The sequence below is a fragment of the Erinaceus europaeus genome, chromosome 16 (assembly GCF_950295315.1).
Source record: "Erinaceus europaeus chromosome 16, mEriEur2.1, whole genome shotgun sequence".
NCBI lineage: Eukaryota > Metazoa > Chordata > Mammalia > Eulipotyphla > Erinaceidae > Erinaceus > Erinaceus europaeus.
The window spans coordinates 42,579,838-42,595,123 of record NC_080177.1 but is presented as its reverse complement, the minus strand read 5'-3'; the positions used below and the strand labels follow the sequence as shown (position 1 = coordinate 42,595,123).

At 42.7% G+C, this 15,286-nt stretch overlaps 1 protein-coding gene across 2 annotated transcripts in view; it reads right to left on the bottom strand.

Moving 5' to 3' along the window:
* ERO1A (endoplasmic reticulum oxidoreductase 1 alpha) overlaps positions 1 to 11,444 on the bottom strand; it is a 76,488-nt gene extending 65,044 nt beyond the window's left edge. Inside the window, exon 1 of one of the 2 annotated variants that reach the window (XM_007535521.2) lies at positions 10,859 to 11,444. In XM_007535521.2, coding sequence (XP_007535583.1) covers positions 10,859 to 10,972 — 114 coding nt within the window. In that variant the 5' untranslated portion in view covers positions 10,973 to 11,444. The remainder of the gene's footprint in view (positions 1 to 10,858) is intronic. The other variant, XM_060174956.1, reaches the window with a different exon arrangement.
* Positions 11,445 to 15,286: the final 3,842 nt, after the last annotated feature.

Sequence of the window (15,286 nt, the reverse complement as noted above, 5' to 3'; positions counted from 1 at the left end):
ATACTCCCTGCCAGCTTCTATGAAGCCAACATCTCCCTGATACCAAAAGCAGACAGGGACACAACCAAAAAAGAAAACTACAGACCAATATCTCTGATGAACATAGATGCGAAAATACTGAACAAAATTCTAGCCAACCGGATACAGCAGTATATCAAAAAGATTGTTCATCATCACCAAGTGGGGTTTATCCCAGGCATGCAAGGTTGGTTTAATATACGTAAATCAATCAATGCGATCCACCACATCAACAAAAGCAAGACCAAAAACCACACGGTCATATCAATAGATGCAGAGAAAGCCTTTGACAAAATACAACATCCCTTTATGATCAAAACACTACAAAAAATGGGAATAGATGGAAAATTCCTGAAGATAGTGGAGTCTATATATAGCAAACCTACAGCCAACATCATACTCAATGGTGAAAAACTGGAAGCATTTCCACTCAGATCAGGTACTAGACAGGGATGCCCACTATCACCATTACTATTCAACAGAGTGTTGGAAGTTCTTGCCATAGCAATCAGGCAGGAGCAAGGAATTAAAGGCATACAGATTGGAAGAGAAGAAGTCAAACTCTCCTTATTTGCAGATGACATGATAGTATACATGGAAAAACCTAAGGAATCCAGCAAGAAGCTTTTGGAAATCATCAGGCAATACAGTAATGAGTCAGGCTATAAAATTAACATTCAAAAGTCAGTGGCATTCCTCTATGCAAACACTAAGTTAGAATAAAGTGAAATCCAGAAATCAGTTCCTTTTTCTATAGCAACAAAAACAATAAAATATCTAGGAGTAAACCTAACCAAAGAAGTGAAAGACTTGTATATTGAAAATTATGAGTCACTACTCAAAGAAATTGAAAAAGACACAAAGAAGTGGATAGATATTTTATGTTCATGGGTTGGAAGAATTAACATCATCAAAATGAATATATTACCCATAGCCATCTACAAATTTAATGCTATCCCCATCAAGATCCCAAGCACATTTTTTAGGAGAATAGAACAAATGCTACAAATGTTTATCTGGAACCAGAAAAGACCTAGAATTGCCAAAACAATCTTGAGAAAAAAGAACAGAACTGGAGGCATCACACTCCCAGATCTCAAACTGTATTATAGGGCCATTATCATCAAAACTGCTTGGTACTGGAACATGAACAGACACACTGACCAGTGGAATAGAATTGAGAGTCCAGAAATGAGGCCCCACATGTATGGACATCTAATCTTTGACAAAGGGGCCCAGACTATTACATGGGGAAAGCAGAGTCTCTTCAACAAATGGTGTTGGAAACAATGGGTTGAAACATGCAGAAGAATGAAACTGAATCACTGTATTTCACCAAATACAAAAGTAAATTCCAAGTGGATCAAGGACTTGGATGTTAGACCAGAAACTATCAGATACTTAGAGGAAAATATTGGCAGAACTTTTTTCCGCATAAATTTTAAAGACATTTTCAATGAAACGAATCCAATTACAAGGAAGACTAAGGCAAGTATAAACCTATGGGACTACATCAAATTAAAAAGCTTCTTCACAGCAAAAGAAAACACTACCCAAACCAAGAGACCCCTCACAGAATGGGAGAAGATCTTTACATGCCATACATCAGATAAGAGTTTAATAACCAACATATATAAAGAGCTTGCCAGACTCAACAACAAGACAACAAATAACCCCATCCAAAAATGGGGGGAGGACTTGGACAGAATATTCACCACAGAAGAGATCCAAAAGGCAGAGAAACACATGAAAAAATGCTCCAAGTCTCTGATTGTCAGAGAAATGCAAATCAAGACAACAATGAGATATCACTTCACTCCTGTGAGAATGTCATACATCAGAAAAGGTAACAGCAGCAAATGCTGGAGAGGGTGTGGGGTCAAAGGAACCCTCCTGCACTGCTGGTGGGAATGTCAATTGGTCCAGCCTCTGTGGAGAACAGTCTGGAGAACTCTCAGAAGGCTAGAAATGGACCTACCCTATGACCCTGCAATTCCCCTCCTGGGGATATATCCTAAGGAACCCAACACACCCATCCAAAAAGATCTGTGTACACATATGTTCTTGGCAGCACAATTTGTAATAGCCAAAACCTGGAAGCAACCCAGGTGTCCAACAACAGATGAGTGGCTGAGCAAGTTGTGGTATATATACACAATGGAATACTACTCAGCTGTAAAAAATGGTGACTTCACCGTTTTCAGCCGATCTTGGATGGACCTTGAAAAAATCATGTTGAGTGAAATAAGTCAGAAACAGAAGGATGAATATGAGATGATCTCACTGTCAGGCCGAAGTTGAAAAACAAGACCAGAAAAGAAAACACAAGTTCAACCTGAAATGGAATTGGCGTATAGCAGCAAAGTAAAAGACTCTGGGGTGGGTGGGTAGGTGGGGAGAATACAGGTCCATGAAAAATGATGAATGAAATAGTTGGTATTGTATTGTTAAATGGGAATCTGGGGAATGTTATGCATGTACAAACTATTGTATTTACTGTTGAATGTAAAGCATTAATTCCCCAATAAAGAAATAAATTATTTTAAAAAAATAATAAAAATAAAAAAGTAAATAAAATAAAAAAATAAATAAATCACTCTGGCATATGCAGCGCACACACACACACACACACACACACACACACACACCAACCAGAGCACTACCTAGTGCAAACATGGGGAGGAATTTATTTGGTTTGGTTTGGTTTGGTTTTGTATTGTTAGTGGGGAAAAAAAAAATTCAATGCATAGTATGCTACAGGGGAAAAAAAAAGATTCTGATCACATTTTGTCTGAATATTTGGATTATATTCAGATCATAGTATATTAAAATGGTTGTATATGATTATTATATTAGTATAAACAACACTTTCAATCCTGAAGTTAGATGGTTTCCTTTAAAACTATAAACTATGCTACACTACCTTTTAATCTCAGAACATCAAAAAACAGTAATGAAAAATTCTGAGTTATAAGATGAGAACACCTTGCATAATGACAGCAACATCCAAGAGCTACGGTTTCTTCTTCTTCTTCTTCTTCTTCTTCTCCTTCTCCTTCTCCTTCTCCTTCTCCTTCTCCTTCTCCTTCTCCTTCTCCTTCTCCTTCTCCTTCTCCTTCTCCTTCTCCTTCTCCTTCTTCTTCTTCTTCTTCTTCTTCTTCTTCTTCTTTCTTTTCCTTCTCCTTCTCCTTCTCCTCCTTCTCCTTCTCCTTCTCCTCCTCCTCCTCCTTCTTCTTCTTCTTCTTCTCCTCCTCCTTTACTCCTCCCCCTTTTCTTAACTAATTTCCTGAGTAATGTTTGGGATCACAAATTCAGTTTCTAGGACTTTAATCTACATACTTTGTCACTGTAATGATTATTTTCATATAATATGCAGATGTGTCCTTGTTTCCTGATAAAAATTCTGAGTGTACAATCAACTTAGAGTACTAATTTAAGGTAGCAACAAATAAAAGTGATTAAAACTAGACTGATATAATGTTTCACACCTCCAGTTTTTAAGCCTTGAAAGCAGAACTTCTAGGGCTGGGGAGACAGCATAATGGTTATGCAAAAGCCTTTCAAGCCTGAGGCTCTGAGGTCCCAGGTTCAATCCCCAGCCCCACCATAAGCCAGAACTGAGCAGTGTTCTGGTGTTTCAATCTCTCTCTCCCATCTCTCTCTCTCTCTCTCCCTCCATATATATCCCTCTGTATCTACACTTTCTCATTAAAAAAATAAAATTAAAAAAAAAAAAAAGAAAGCAGAACTTCTAAGGACAAAAATGGCTACTGTTTCTCCCCTTGGGTAATAAGTTATCACACAAAGAATAGCAAAAGCGGGGCCAGGCTGTAGCACAGCGGGTTAAGCGCACATGGAGCCAAGCGCAAGGACCGGCTTAAGGATCCAGGTTCGAGCCCAGCTCCCCACCTGCAGGGGAGTTGCTTCACAGGTGGTGAAGCAGGTCTGCAGGTGCCTACCTTTTTCTCCCCCTCTGTCTTCCCCTCCTCTCTCCATTTCTCTCTGAACTATCCAACAATGATGACAATAATAACTATAAAAAGAAAACAACAAGGGCAATAAAAGGGAATTAAAAAAAAGCAAGTCATAAAAAGAAACTAACACACAGAAATATATGAAAGGAAGTTTTTTGGTTTGTTTTTTGCCTCCAGGGTTATTGCTGAGGCTCAGTGCAGGCACTACGAATCCACTGCTCCTGGAGTCCACTTTTCCCTTTTGTTACATCGTTGTTGTGGTTATTATTATTGTTGTTGTCATTGCTGTCGTTACTGGATAGTATACTATAACAATAATAGTATAATATAATGTAATATATAATTAAAATAAATTAAATATTTTTAAAAGAAAGGAAAGAAGGGAGTTGGGAGGTAGCACAGCAGTTTAAGCACACCTGGCGCACCGCGCAAGGACCGGTTTCAGACTTAAGGATCCCAGCTTGAGCCCCCAGATCCTCAACTGCAGGGGAGTCACTTCACAAACGGTGGAGGTCTGCAGGTGTCTATCTTTCTCTCCCCCTCTCTGTCTTCCCCTCCTCTCTCCATTTCTCTCTGTCCTATCCAACAACAATGACATCAACAAAAACAATAATAACTACAATAATAAAACAAAAATAAACAAATAAAAATAATTTTTTAATTTTAAAAAGGAGATAGCATATAGCTGGATTTAATTTTATTATGTCTTGTGACCATAAAAAATAGGGTGCAAATTATTAAGTCATTGACAAGAACAACTCTGTTAATGGAAACACCACAGATTCTATAACCAAATAGTAGCTACTATCAATATTTTAAGGATATAGAATACCAAGAGTCATTTTTTATTTCAAGTCTTGGTCTTGACAAAATTACAAATTGTGGAGCTGAGCACTGACACACCTGGTTGAGCACACTGTTAGTACTACAGGCATCTCTACCTGGTTGAGCACACTGTTAGTACTACAGGCATTTCTTGCTCTTCTTTTCTCTTTCCTTTTCAAAATATTTTTAATATATATTTTTTTCTTTTTGTTGCCCTTGTTGTATTTTATTGTTGTTGTAGTTATTATTGTTGTCACTGATGTCGTCATTGTTAGGACAGAAGAAATGGAGAGAGGGGGCAGGGCGGTGGTGCACCTGGCTAAGTGCACGTTATAGCACGCAAGGACCCGGTTCAAGCCCCCATCCCCACCTGCAGAGGGAAAGCTTCGCAAGTGGTGAAACAGGGCTGTAGGTGTCTCTCTCCTTCTCCCTATCACCCCCTTCCTTCTCGAATTCTGGCTGTCTCTATCCAATAAGTAAATAAAGATAATTTTTAATTAAATTTAAAAAAAAAGAAAAGAAATTGAGAGAGGAGGAGAGGAGGGAGAGAAAGAAAGACACCTGCAGGGGGTCGGGCGGTAGCGCAGTGGGTTAAGCACATGTGGTGCAAAGTGCAAGGACCAGCGTAAGGGTCCTTAAGGGTCCCAATTCAAGCCCCCGGCTCCCCACCTGCAGGGGAGTCGCTTCACAGGCGGTGAAACAGGTCTGCGGGTGTCTTTCTCTCCCCCTCTCTGTCTTTCCCTCCTCTTTCCATTTCTCTCTGTTCTATCCAACAACGAACAACATCAACAATGGCAATAATAATAACCACAACGAGGCTACAATAACAAGGGCAACAAAAGGGGGGAAAATGGCCTCCAGGAGCGGTGGATTCATGGTGCCAGCACCGATCCCAGCAATAACCCTGGAGGAAAAAAAAAAGAAAGACACCTGCAGACTTGCTTCACAGCCTGTGAAGCAACTCCCCTGCAGGTGGGGGAGAGGGGTTCAAACCAGGATCTTTATGCTGGTCCTTGTGCCACATGTTCTTAACCTGCTGCACTACCACCCGACCCACCCCCAAAATATTTTTTTATTGACTTATTTTGGCTAGAGACAGAGAGAATTTGAAAGGCAAGGGAGAGAGAGACACACACACACCTGCACCTCTGCTGCACTGCTTGTGAAATTTCCTCCTTGCAGGTAGGGAACAGAGACTTGAACCCAGGTCTTTACACAATGTAATGTATTACTCAACCAGATGTGCCACCACCTGGCCCATTCTTTCTTCTTTTCTACCTACCCCCAACCCTTCACTTTCTCTCTTTCCTATAAAAATAAAAAATAAGGCAAGAATGAGATACCACTTCACTCCTATGAGAATGTCATACATCAGAAAGGACAGTAACAATAAATGTTGGAGAGGATATGGAGTTAAGAAAACACTTTTACGCTGCTGGTGGGAATGTAAATTGGTCCAACCCCTGTGGAGAGCAGCCTAGAGAACTTTCAGAAGACTAGAAATGGAGATACCCTATGACCCAGCTATTCTTCTACTGGGAATATATCCTAAGGAATCAAATACATCTATCCAAAAAGATTTATAGTAGCACAAAACTTGGAAGCAACCTAGGTGTCCAACAACAGATGAATGGCTAAGAAAGTTATGGTATATACACACAGTGGAATGCTACTCTGTTATTCAGAATGATGAATTTCACCTCCTTCACCTCATCTTGGATGGAGCTTTAAGGAGTTATATTAAGTGAGATAAGCCAGAAACAGAAGGGTGGTCTCACACATGGACAGAAGTTGAGAAATAAGAACAGAAAGGGAAACACAAAATAGAACTTGGACTGGGTTTGGTATATTGCACCAAAGCAAGGGACTCTGGGGGTCAGTGTGGGGGGGAGGGGGTTGTTTCAAGTCCTGGTGGAAGAGGACCTAGGCTGGGGATGAGAGTTTTTTTGCAGAAAATTTACATGTATCAGTAATAGCCAGTTATTGTAAACCATTAATCCTCCCCCAATAAAAAATACAATGATAGTAATAATTAAAAACAAAAGAGGGTGGGGAAGATAGCATCATGGTTATGCAAAGAGACTCATGCCTGAGGCTCCAAGGTCTCAGGTTCAAGCCCCCACACTACTTATCATATGCAAGACCTGAGCAGTGTTCTGGTAAAATAAAATAAAGTGGGAGACGGGCTGTAGCACAGCGGGTTAAGCGCAGGTGGTGCAAAGCACAAGGACCGGCATAAGGATCCGGTTCGAACCCCGGCTCCCCAGCTGCAGGGGAGTTGCTTCACAGGCAGTGAAGCAGGTCTGCAGGTGTCTATCTTTCTCTCCTCCTCTCTGTCTTCCCCTCCTCTCTCCATTTCTCTCTGTCCTATCCAACAACGACAACAACAATAATAACTACAACAATAAAAAAACAACAAGGGCAACAAAAGGGAATAAATAAATAAAAATAATAAAAAAATAAAAATAAAAAAATAAAATAAAATTAATTAAAATAAAATAAATATAAATGGTCACTGGGAGCAGTGGACTCTTTATGCAGGCAACAAACCCAGTGATATCCCCAGTGACAATAAAAAATAAATATATCAATTTTTATGTGACTCAAAGTATGACAACCAATATAAAACATGTTTTGTTCTTACATGACTTGCTCAGAATATCCTGGAATGTAGTAAGCACTTAGCTGATGGACATCTTTCCAGTACAGCCTGACTCAAAGACTCCTTTAAATAAATTTTAATCCTGGGCTTTTCCCCACCCAATATCCAACAGATTATCAAGTGCATCATTGCAAAGTCCAGTCACTCTAACATTGTTTGTCAACTGACCTAAACAAGACAAGAGGTAAATCTTTTCAAATGCAAGTAAGCAGGTCAGAGAAAACAAGTCAGCTGGCAGAGCAAAAACTTGAATGCCCAAGGATCCTAGTTCAGTTCTCAGTGCTACAAATACCTAAGTGTATACTGGCTTTTCTCTCTCTCTCTCTCTCTCTCTCTCATAAAAGTCAATATCAAGGGGGTCCGAGCGATGGCGCAGTGGGGTAAGGGCACGTGGCGCAAAGCGCAAAGAGTCCCGTTTTGAGCCCCTGGCTCCCCACCTGCAGGGAAGCAGGTATCTGTCTTTCTCTCCCCCTCTGTCTTCCCCTCCTCTCTCCATTTCTCTCTGTCCTATCCAACAACGAACAACATCAACAATGGTAATAATGATAACCACAACGAGGCTACAATAAGGGCAACAAAAAAGGGGGAAAAAATGGCCTCCAGGAGCGGTGGATTCATGGTGCCAGCACCGATCCCAGCAATAACCCTGGAGGATAAAAAAAAAAAGTCGATATCATATGAAATAAAGAAGTGTTTCAAAAAAACAAAACAGGCATGTAAACTTTATCTAAAATGCATTCTAAAATAAAACTAATCCATTTTCTTTTTTTAAATTTTTTAATATTTATTTCCCCTTTTGTTGCCCTTGTTTTTTATTGTTGTAGTTATTATTGTTGTTGTTACTGATGTCGTTGTTAAATAGGACAGAGAGAAATGGAGAGAGGAGGGGAGACAGAGAAGAGGGAGAGAAAATTAGACACCTGCAGACCTGCTTCACCGCCCGTGAAGCGACTCCCCTACAGGTGGGGAGCCGGGGGCCCAAACTGGGATCCTTACACCGGTCCTTGTGCTTTGCGCCACGTGCGCTTAATCCGCTGCACTACTGCCTGACTCCCAAAAATAATCCATTTTCAAAGAAGTAATTTTGGCCTATTTAAACAGCTCCCATCTCATTAGCCTGTTGGCAGTATACTGAGCTCAAAAAGTAGATGTGATGCTGGGCAGTGGCATACACACACGTTACAGTGAGCAAAGACCTAGGTTCAAGCCCCTGGCAGGGGGGAAAGCTCCACTAGGTGGCACATTACAATGTACAAGGACATGAGTTCAAGGCCTCAGTCCCCACCTACAGAGGGAAAGCTTTCCAAGCAATGAAGTAGTGTTCTTGGTTTCTCTCTGTCATAAGAATTATTTTAAAAATCCTTATTATGGGGCAAGGCAGTGGTGCACCTGGTTGAGGATACATATTACTATGTGTAAGGACCCAGGTTCAAGCCCCCAGTCCCCACCTTGGGGGGGGGGTGAGCTTCCCTAGTGGTGCAGCAGTGCTACAGATGTCTCTTTCCATTCTTAAAAGCTTTTTTTGGGGGGGGGAGTCGGGCGGTAGCGCAGCGGGTTAAGCGCACGTAGCGCAATGCGCAAGGACCCGGCGTATGGCGTTTCGATCCCGGTTCGAGCCCCCGGCTCCCCACCTACAGGGAAGTCGCTTCACAGGCAGTGAAACAGGTCTGCTGGTATTTATCTTTCTCTCCCGCTCTCTGTCTTCCCCTCCTCTCTCCATTTCTCTCTGTCCTATCCAACAGCAACGACACTAATAATAACTACAACAATAAAACAAGGGCAACAAAAGGGAATAAATGAACAAATAAATATTTTTAAAAAACCTTTTTTATATTAATATGAGAGTACTACTCAGCTTTGGCTTGTGGTTGTGCTGGGGATTGACTTTAGGACCTCAGAGCCTCAGGCATGAGAGTCTTTTGCATAGTCATTATGCTATTTCCTTAGCCCTTCTCTCCCTTTCTACCTTACCCTCCCCTTTCAATTTCTCTCCAGTCTATCAAATAAATAAATATTGTTTAAATCCCAATTATATTGACTTTTTTCTGTCTTTATTGTATTGAATGTTAACAGGTTATATATAATTTTTGAAACCTGAGTACAAGTTCCTCCAGTCTCCTCCCCAATTCTTACCAACAGAAGTAAGCTAAATGGCAAATTTAAAAATAATAATAATATTACAACTCAGGAGCTGTGCAGTGGATGAGGTGTTGGACTCTAAAGCATGAGTTCCCAGGTTCCATCCCAAGCATCCTATATGTCAGAGTGAAGCTGTGGTTCTCTCCCATTGTCTAGCTAACTCTCATTCTCATTAATAAACTAAAAAGTGTGACCTGGGAGAATCACAGGATTTGAAGGCATCAGGTCCTAAGTTTGACCCCCATTACTACAAATGTTAAACTAATGTCTGGTTCTCCGTGTGTGCAATCCATTAACAAATTAAATAAATATATTAAAAGAATAATAGTAAAAGGGCCAGGTGGTAGCATTTGGTTGAGCACACATGTTACCGTGCTCAGGGGCGCAGGTTCAAGTCGTTGGTCCCCATCTGAGCAGGGGAAAGCTTCACAGAAGTGAAGCAGGGCTGCATTTCTCTCTTTCTATTCCTCTCTATCTCCTCCCTCTCAATTTCTGTCTCTATCCAGTAAATGAATAAATAACTAAACTATTTTAAAAGAATAGTAAAATAACAGTTACCAGAAACCTGTAAATTCGACTGCTTTTGTTCAAGAAACTCATCTCTTAACTAAACGAAGGAAATTGGTGTCATAACTTATAATCAAATTTGTGCAGTGAGGAGAAACCATTCTCCCAACTCATGAGCAATGTGGACGTCACAGTCAAACAATCTCAATACATTCAAAGAATGAAAGGACACAGAAGGAGCGAAACCACGGAGCGAAACCACTGGTCACAACGACACCAATGGACTCAGGAAAGTCACCTGAAGTCACTCTCCTGACTGATGAGTTCTGAAACAAGCAGCTTACAAAAATCTTTGTTGGCCAGAAAGGCTTAAGAAAGCAACCAACACTGGCACGGAGTACATATTTCCAGGTCAAGTCAGAAGTTGGAAAGTCCCAGCTTCCGAGAAAACAACAGACTGTGAGTATGCGCCAGGGATGCACAAACCAATTGGGTAATCGCACTAATCCTGCATCCACACCCGTTCGCAAGCGCTTAAGTGTGCGCTGAGGTCCACACCTATCCAGGGGAGCTGCAGAGGACTCAGCCTCTGGCAGGGAGCATAACCATAGGGTGGGGCTCACTCCGGGAGAGAGGAGATGCAGACACACCCTCTTCACTTGCCCGGGAGCGCGGGAGAAAAAGCACAGCAGAGACCACCACGATCCGCAGCACCGCGGCGCACACCTCTCACCTGGCAGAAGCACCTCTGCGCCGCGGTCTCTGACGGCTGCTGCTCGCCGCGAACCGAGCCCAGCAGATACACTGCGCCCAGAAGGCCGATCAGGAAGCTCCAGCGGCGGCCCATTGCCACTCCGGCCACTCGTTGCCCGGCGCTCGGAGTCTCCAGCACTGGGGCGCAGGCCGTGAGCCCGCAGATGAAGCCCGCGCGGACCCGGCCCTGGACGGCTCCACCTCCGGGTCACCACCCCGGCCCGCCCTCGCCGCTCCCGCCTCTCAGCGGCCGCCACCTCCCGGTGGAGCCTGCAGACGTGCCGGGGCGCTCGCGCCTGCCGCCCCCGGCCTCCAATCGGCTTCCTGCTCCGCGTGAAGCTGACTCACTCGTCCTCTTCCCGGCTCGGTTCCGCCAGGCCGCTGAGCCCGCCCTCTGCCCCGGACACCCCTGGCCTGGAGATGAGACCTGGCGGGCGCGCTGGCCCCAAGCCCTGTGCAGAAATTAGGGCCTTTCAAGCTCCCGGGCCCCAGCGACAGCGGGTGGGGTCTCGCTTTCCGCCAGCCCCACCCCAACTCACTTAGTATCCGCCAATCCTTCGGTATCTCAGTGCAAAGAAATCAAACCGAGTGAATAACAAGTACTTGGTGTCCCTATCAGTCTTAAAACTAAAAGAGGGCGTCAGCAGTAGCGCAGTGGGTTAAGCACACGTGGCACAAAGCGCAAGGACTGGCTTAGGGAACCCGGTTCGAGCCCGCGGCTCCCCAACTGCAGGGGAGTCACTTCAAAAGCGGTGAAGCAGGTCTGCAGTTGCCTATCTTTCTCTTTCCCTCTCTGTCTTCCCCTCCTCTCTCCATTTCTCTCTGTCCTATCTAATAACAACAATAATGACTACAACAATAAAACAACAAGGGCAACAAAAGGGAGTACATAAGAAAATATTAAAAAACTAAAAAAGAGAGAAAGGGAGAGAGAGGCTAGTGATCATGTAGAGCCAGGGATACGAATGTAATTTAGATTTCCTAGTAGTTCCATCAAAAAAGAACAAAATGAAACAGGTGGCATTCATTTGAATAATATGTCTTCTTTAATCAGTATATGCAAAAGATTTCAAAATATACTCAAAGTATCCATAAGAGTTTACATTCTTGTAGTCCGGGAGGTGGCGCAGTGATGAGGCTTTGGACTCTCAAGCATGAGGTTCCGGATTCGATTTCCGGCAGCACATGTGCCAGAGTGGTCTCATAAATAAATAAATCTTTAAAAAAAAAAAAAAAAGAGTTTACATTCTTTTCTTTTTATCATCGGAGTCTGTTTTATACAGATCTGATTTATAAGAACTATTTCCATAATTCATGGTGAAATGTGGTGAGTAGGTGGAGGAAACTAGCCCAGGGAAATGAGCTAGGTCTATCAACATAAGGAGCTGGCCAATAACTGGGCCGGGTTTCATTACTTTCAAATGTAATATGCAAGCTTGTTTGGGTTTTTTGTTGTTGTTGTTGTTGTTGTTGTCTGTTTGTTTGTTTGCTTGCTTGTTTTACCAGAGCACTGCTCAGCTCTGGTTTATTGCGGTGTGGGGGACTGAACCTGGGCTCTGGGACCCGATGGTATAAGAGTCTTTCATGTTATCTCCCCTGCCCATATACAAGTTTTTATGACATTTTATGTTTCATGTTTCTACCACTTAATTGAGACCTCTTTAAACCCCTTAAATCAGGAAATATATTTTAGACCTGTGAATCCCAGAAATCTTAACAAGGAACTTGTTTTTGGACATGTTTCTAAGATGAATGACTATTTTTCACATGGCCATGGTATTATATCCCAATATTAAGCCATCAAAAATAGGAGACAGGACCAGCAAAACATCTCAACTGGTTAGTGTACCTACTTGGTTATGCACAGGACCCAGGTTTGCAACTGGTACCCACAACTTTGGAGAAAGTTTCACTACTGTGGTGTCTTTCCCTAGCATATGTTCTCTCAAAAAAAATGTGTGTGTGTGTGAGAGAGAGAGAGAGAGAGAGAACCCATGCAAAATAGCTTACTTTGATAGTGCACTGCTTTGATATGTTCTATCCAGGTTCAAACCAGCCCTCACTACACTGACAGAAGCTGTAGTACTGTAGTCCATCTCTCTCTCTCTCTCTCTCCTATCTGAAAAAGTCAGCCAGAATGCCAAAGTTAGTGGTCCTATCACTAACAGAGAGAGGACCTGAGTATCTGGCACATGTAGTGCTTGGGATCAAACCTGGGACCTCATGCTAGCAAGTCCAAAACTCTAGTTACTGTGCCACCTTCTAGGTTGTTGTCTCTTTCTACCTGGAAAGTTTAGCTCAGGGTGAAGAAGATAGAATAATTCAATGAGACTTTCACAACTGAGGCTCCAAAGTTCCAAGTTCAATCCTCCACCATAAGCCAGAGCTGAACAGCGCTCTGGTAAAATAAATAAGCCCAGAGTGGTGAAGTGATGAAGCATAGGTGAGAACAAAAGAAGACAATCAATAAGAGCTGAGCAGTGGAACATCTGGTAGAATACACAAATTATAGTGCACAAAGACCCAGGTTAAAACCCCCGCCACCAGCTGCAGGTGTGAAGCTCATAAGTGGTAAAGCAGAGGTGCAGGTGTCTCTTCCACTGTATCTCCTCCTTCCCTCTCACTTTCTTTTTTTTTTTATTTTTTTTTATTTAAGAAAGGATTAATTAACAAAACCATAGGGTAGGAGGGGTACAACTCCACACAATTCCCACCACTCAATCTCCATATCCCACCCCCTCCCTTGATAGCTTTCCCATTCTCTATCCCTCTGGGAGCATGGACCCAGGGTCATTGAGGGTTGCAGAAGGTAGAAGGTCTGGCTTCTGTAATTGCTTCACCGCTGAACATGGGCGTTGACTGGTCGGTCTTCTTCTTCTAGCGTTTGCCGACTGGTCGGTCCATACTCCCAGTCTGCCTCTCTCTTTCCCTAGTAGGGTGTGTCTCTGGGGAAGCTGAGCTCCAGGACACATTGGTGGGGTCTTCAATCCAGGGAAGCCTGGCTAGCATCCTGATGGCATCTGGAACCTGGTGATTGAAAAGAGAGTTAACATACAAAGCCAAACAAACTGTTGAGCAATCATGGACCCAAAGCTTGGAATAGTGGAGAGGAAGTGTTAGGGAGGTACTCACTGCAAACTCTAGTGTACTTCTGCTTTCAGGTATATATTTTGCAGTAGTTTATGGATACGTGTGAACATAAGCTCTCTCTCACAGAAACTGGTGTATATCTAGGTTATGGGACTTTGTTAGAAAGTGAGCCACCTGAGATGGAATTAGAGTATACTATAAAAGGAAAGGTCTCACCCGAGTAATGAAGCTGAAGGGTTGTCATTCCACACGTGAAGTCTCTGGACACAGTCTGAGGTGAAGCATGTTGAGGTGGCAATCGTTGCGTTGGTTAGGTTGTGATCGGCGGATGCAATATTATTTGATATGGATTGGGAGAGGCGTACGGGAAAGTGGGCCCTATCCAAGGGTTCCAGGACTGGGGGAAGTAGGGGCTCTATAGTGGAGATGTGAGGTTCCTGCTGTCTTAGGGTTCAAAAAGACAATTGATACTTAATGTTATCATCACATTATTTGGTAATTGGGTTAACTTTGAAAAGTCCTTTCGTTAGGGTTTGCTGTACAGTACCCAGTATCTTGTATATAGCTGTGCTATTGGATGCTTTCACTTTCTTTATAATAAATAAAATATTAAAAATAAGTCAATAAGAAAAGGGAAATCCAAGGGAGCCGGTCGGTTAGGGAGCCGGGCGGTAGCTCAGTGGGTTCAGCGCATGTGGCGCAAAGCGCAAGGACTGGTGTAAGGATCCCTGTTCGAGCCCCCGGCTCCCCACCTGCAGGGGAGTCACTTCACAGGCAGTGAAGCAGGTCTGCAGGTGTCTGTCTTTCTCTCCCCCTCTCTGTCTTCCCCTCCTCTCTCCATTTCTCTCTGTCCTAGCCAACAACGATATCAACAACAACAATAAAGCAAAAAAAAAAAAAAAAAGAAAGAAAAGAAAAGGGAAATCCAAGTGAATAAGGTCTAAAATTGCAAAAGGAAGTAATCAGCTTCATGAAGAACAGGAAACTGTTTGGAGTCTGTGGGCGGCAGGTGCGAGCGCACCCTCAAGTCTGCACTCTCTGTCTCTCTCCTTTACCCTGATGCAATAGCTTCCTTTACCCTGATGCAATAGCTTGTAACTTGAAAGAGCTGGAGGTTGCCAATGTTCCTATAGAGAAATTTCTCTTCCATAAGAGCCAAACTCTTGCCCAGAACAAATTTCTATACAATTTACAATTTTATTTGCATATACACTATGAAAAAACTTTCTTGATATACACTATGAAAAAACTCTTCACTGAATTAATCAACACATCATCTCACATATTTATTCCCCCACTTGGTGAGAACATGAAAGCT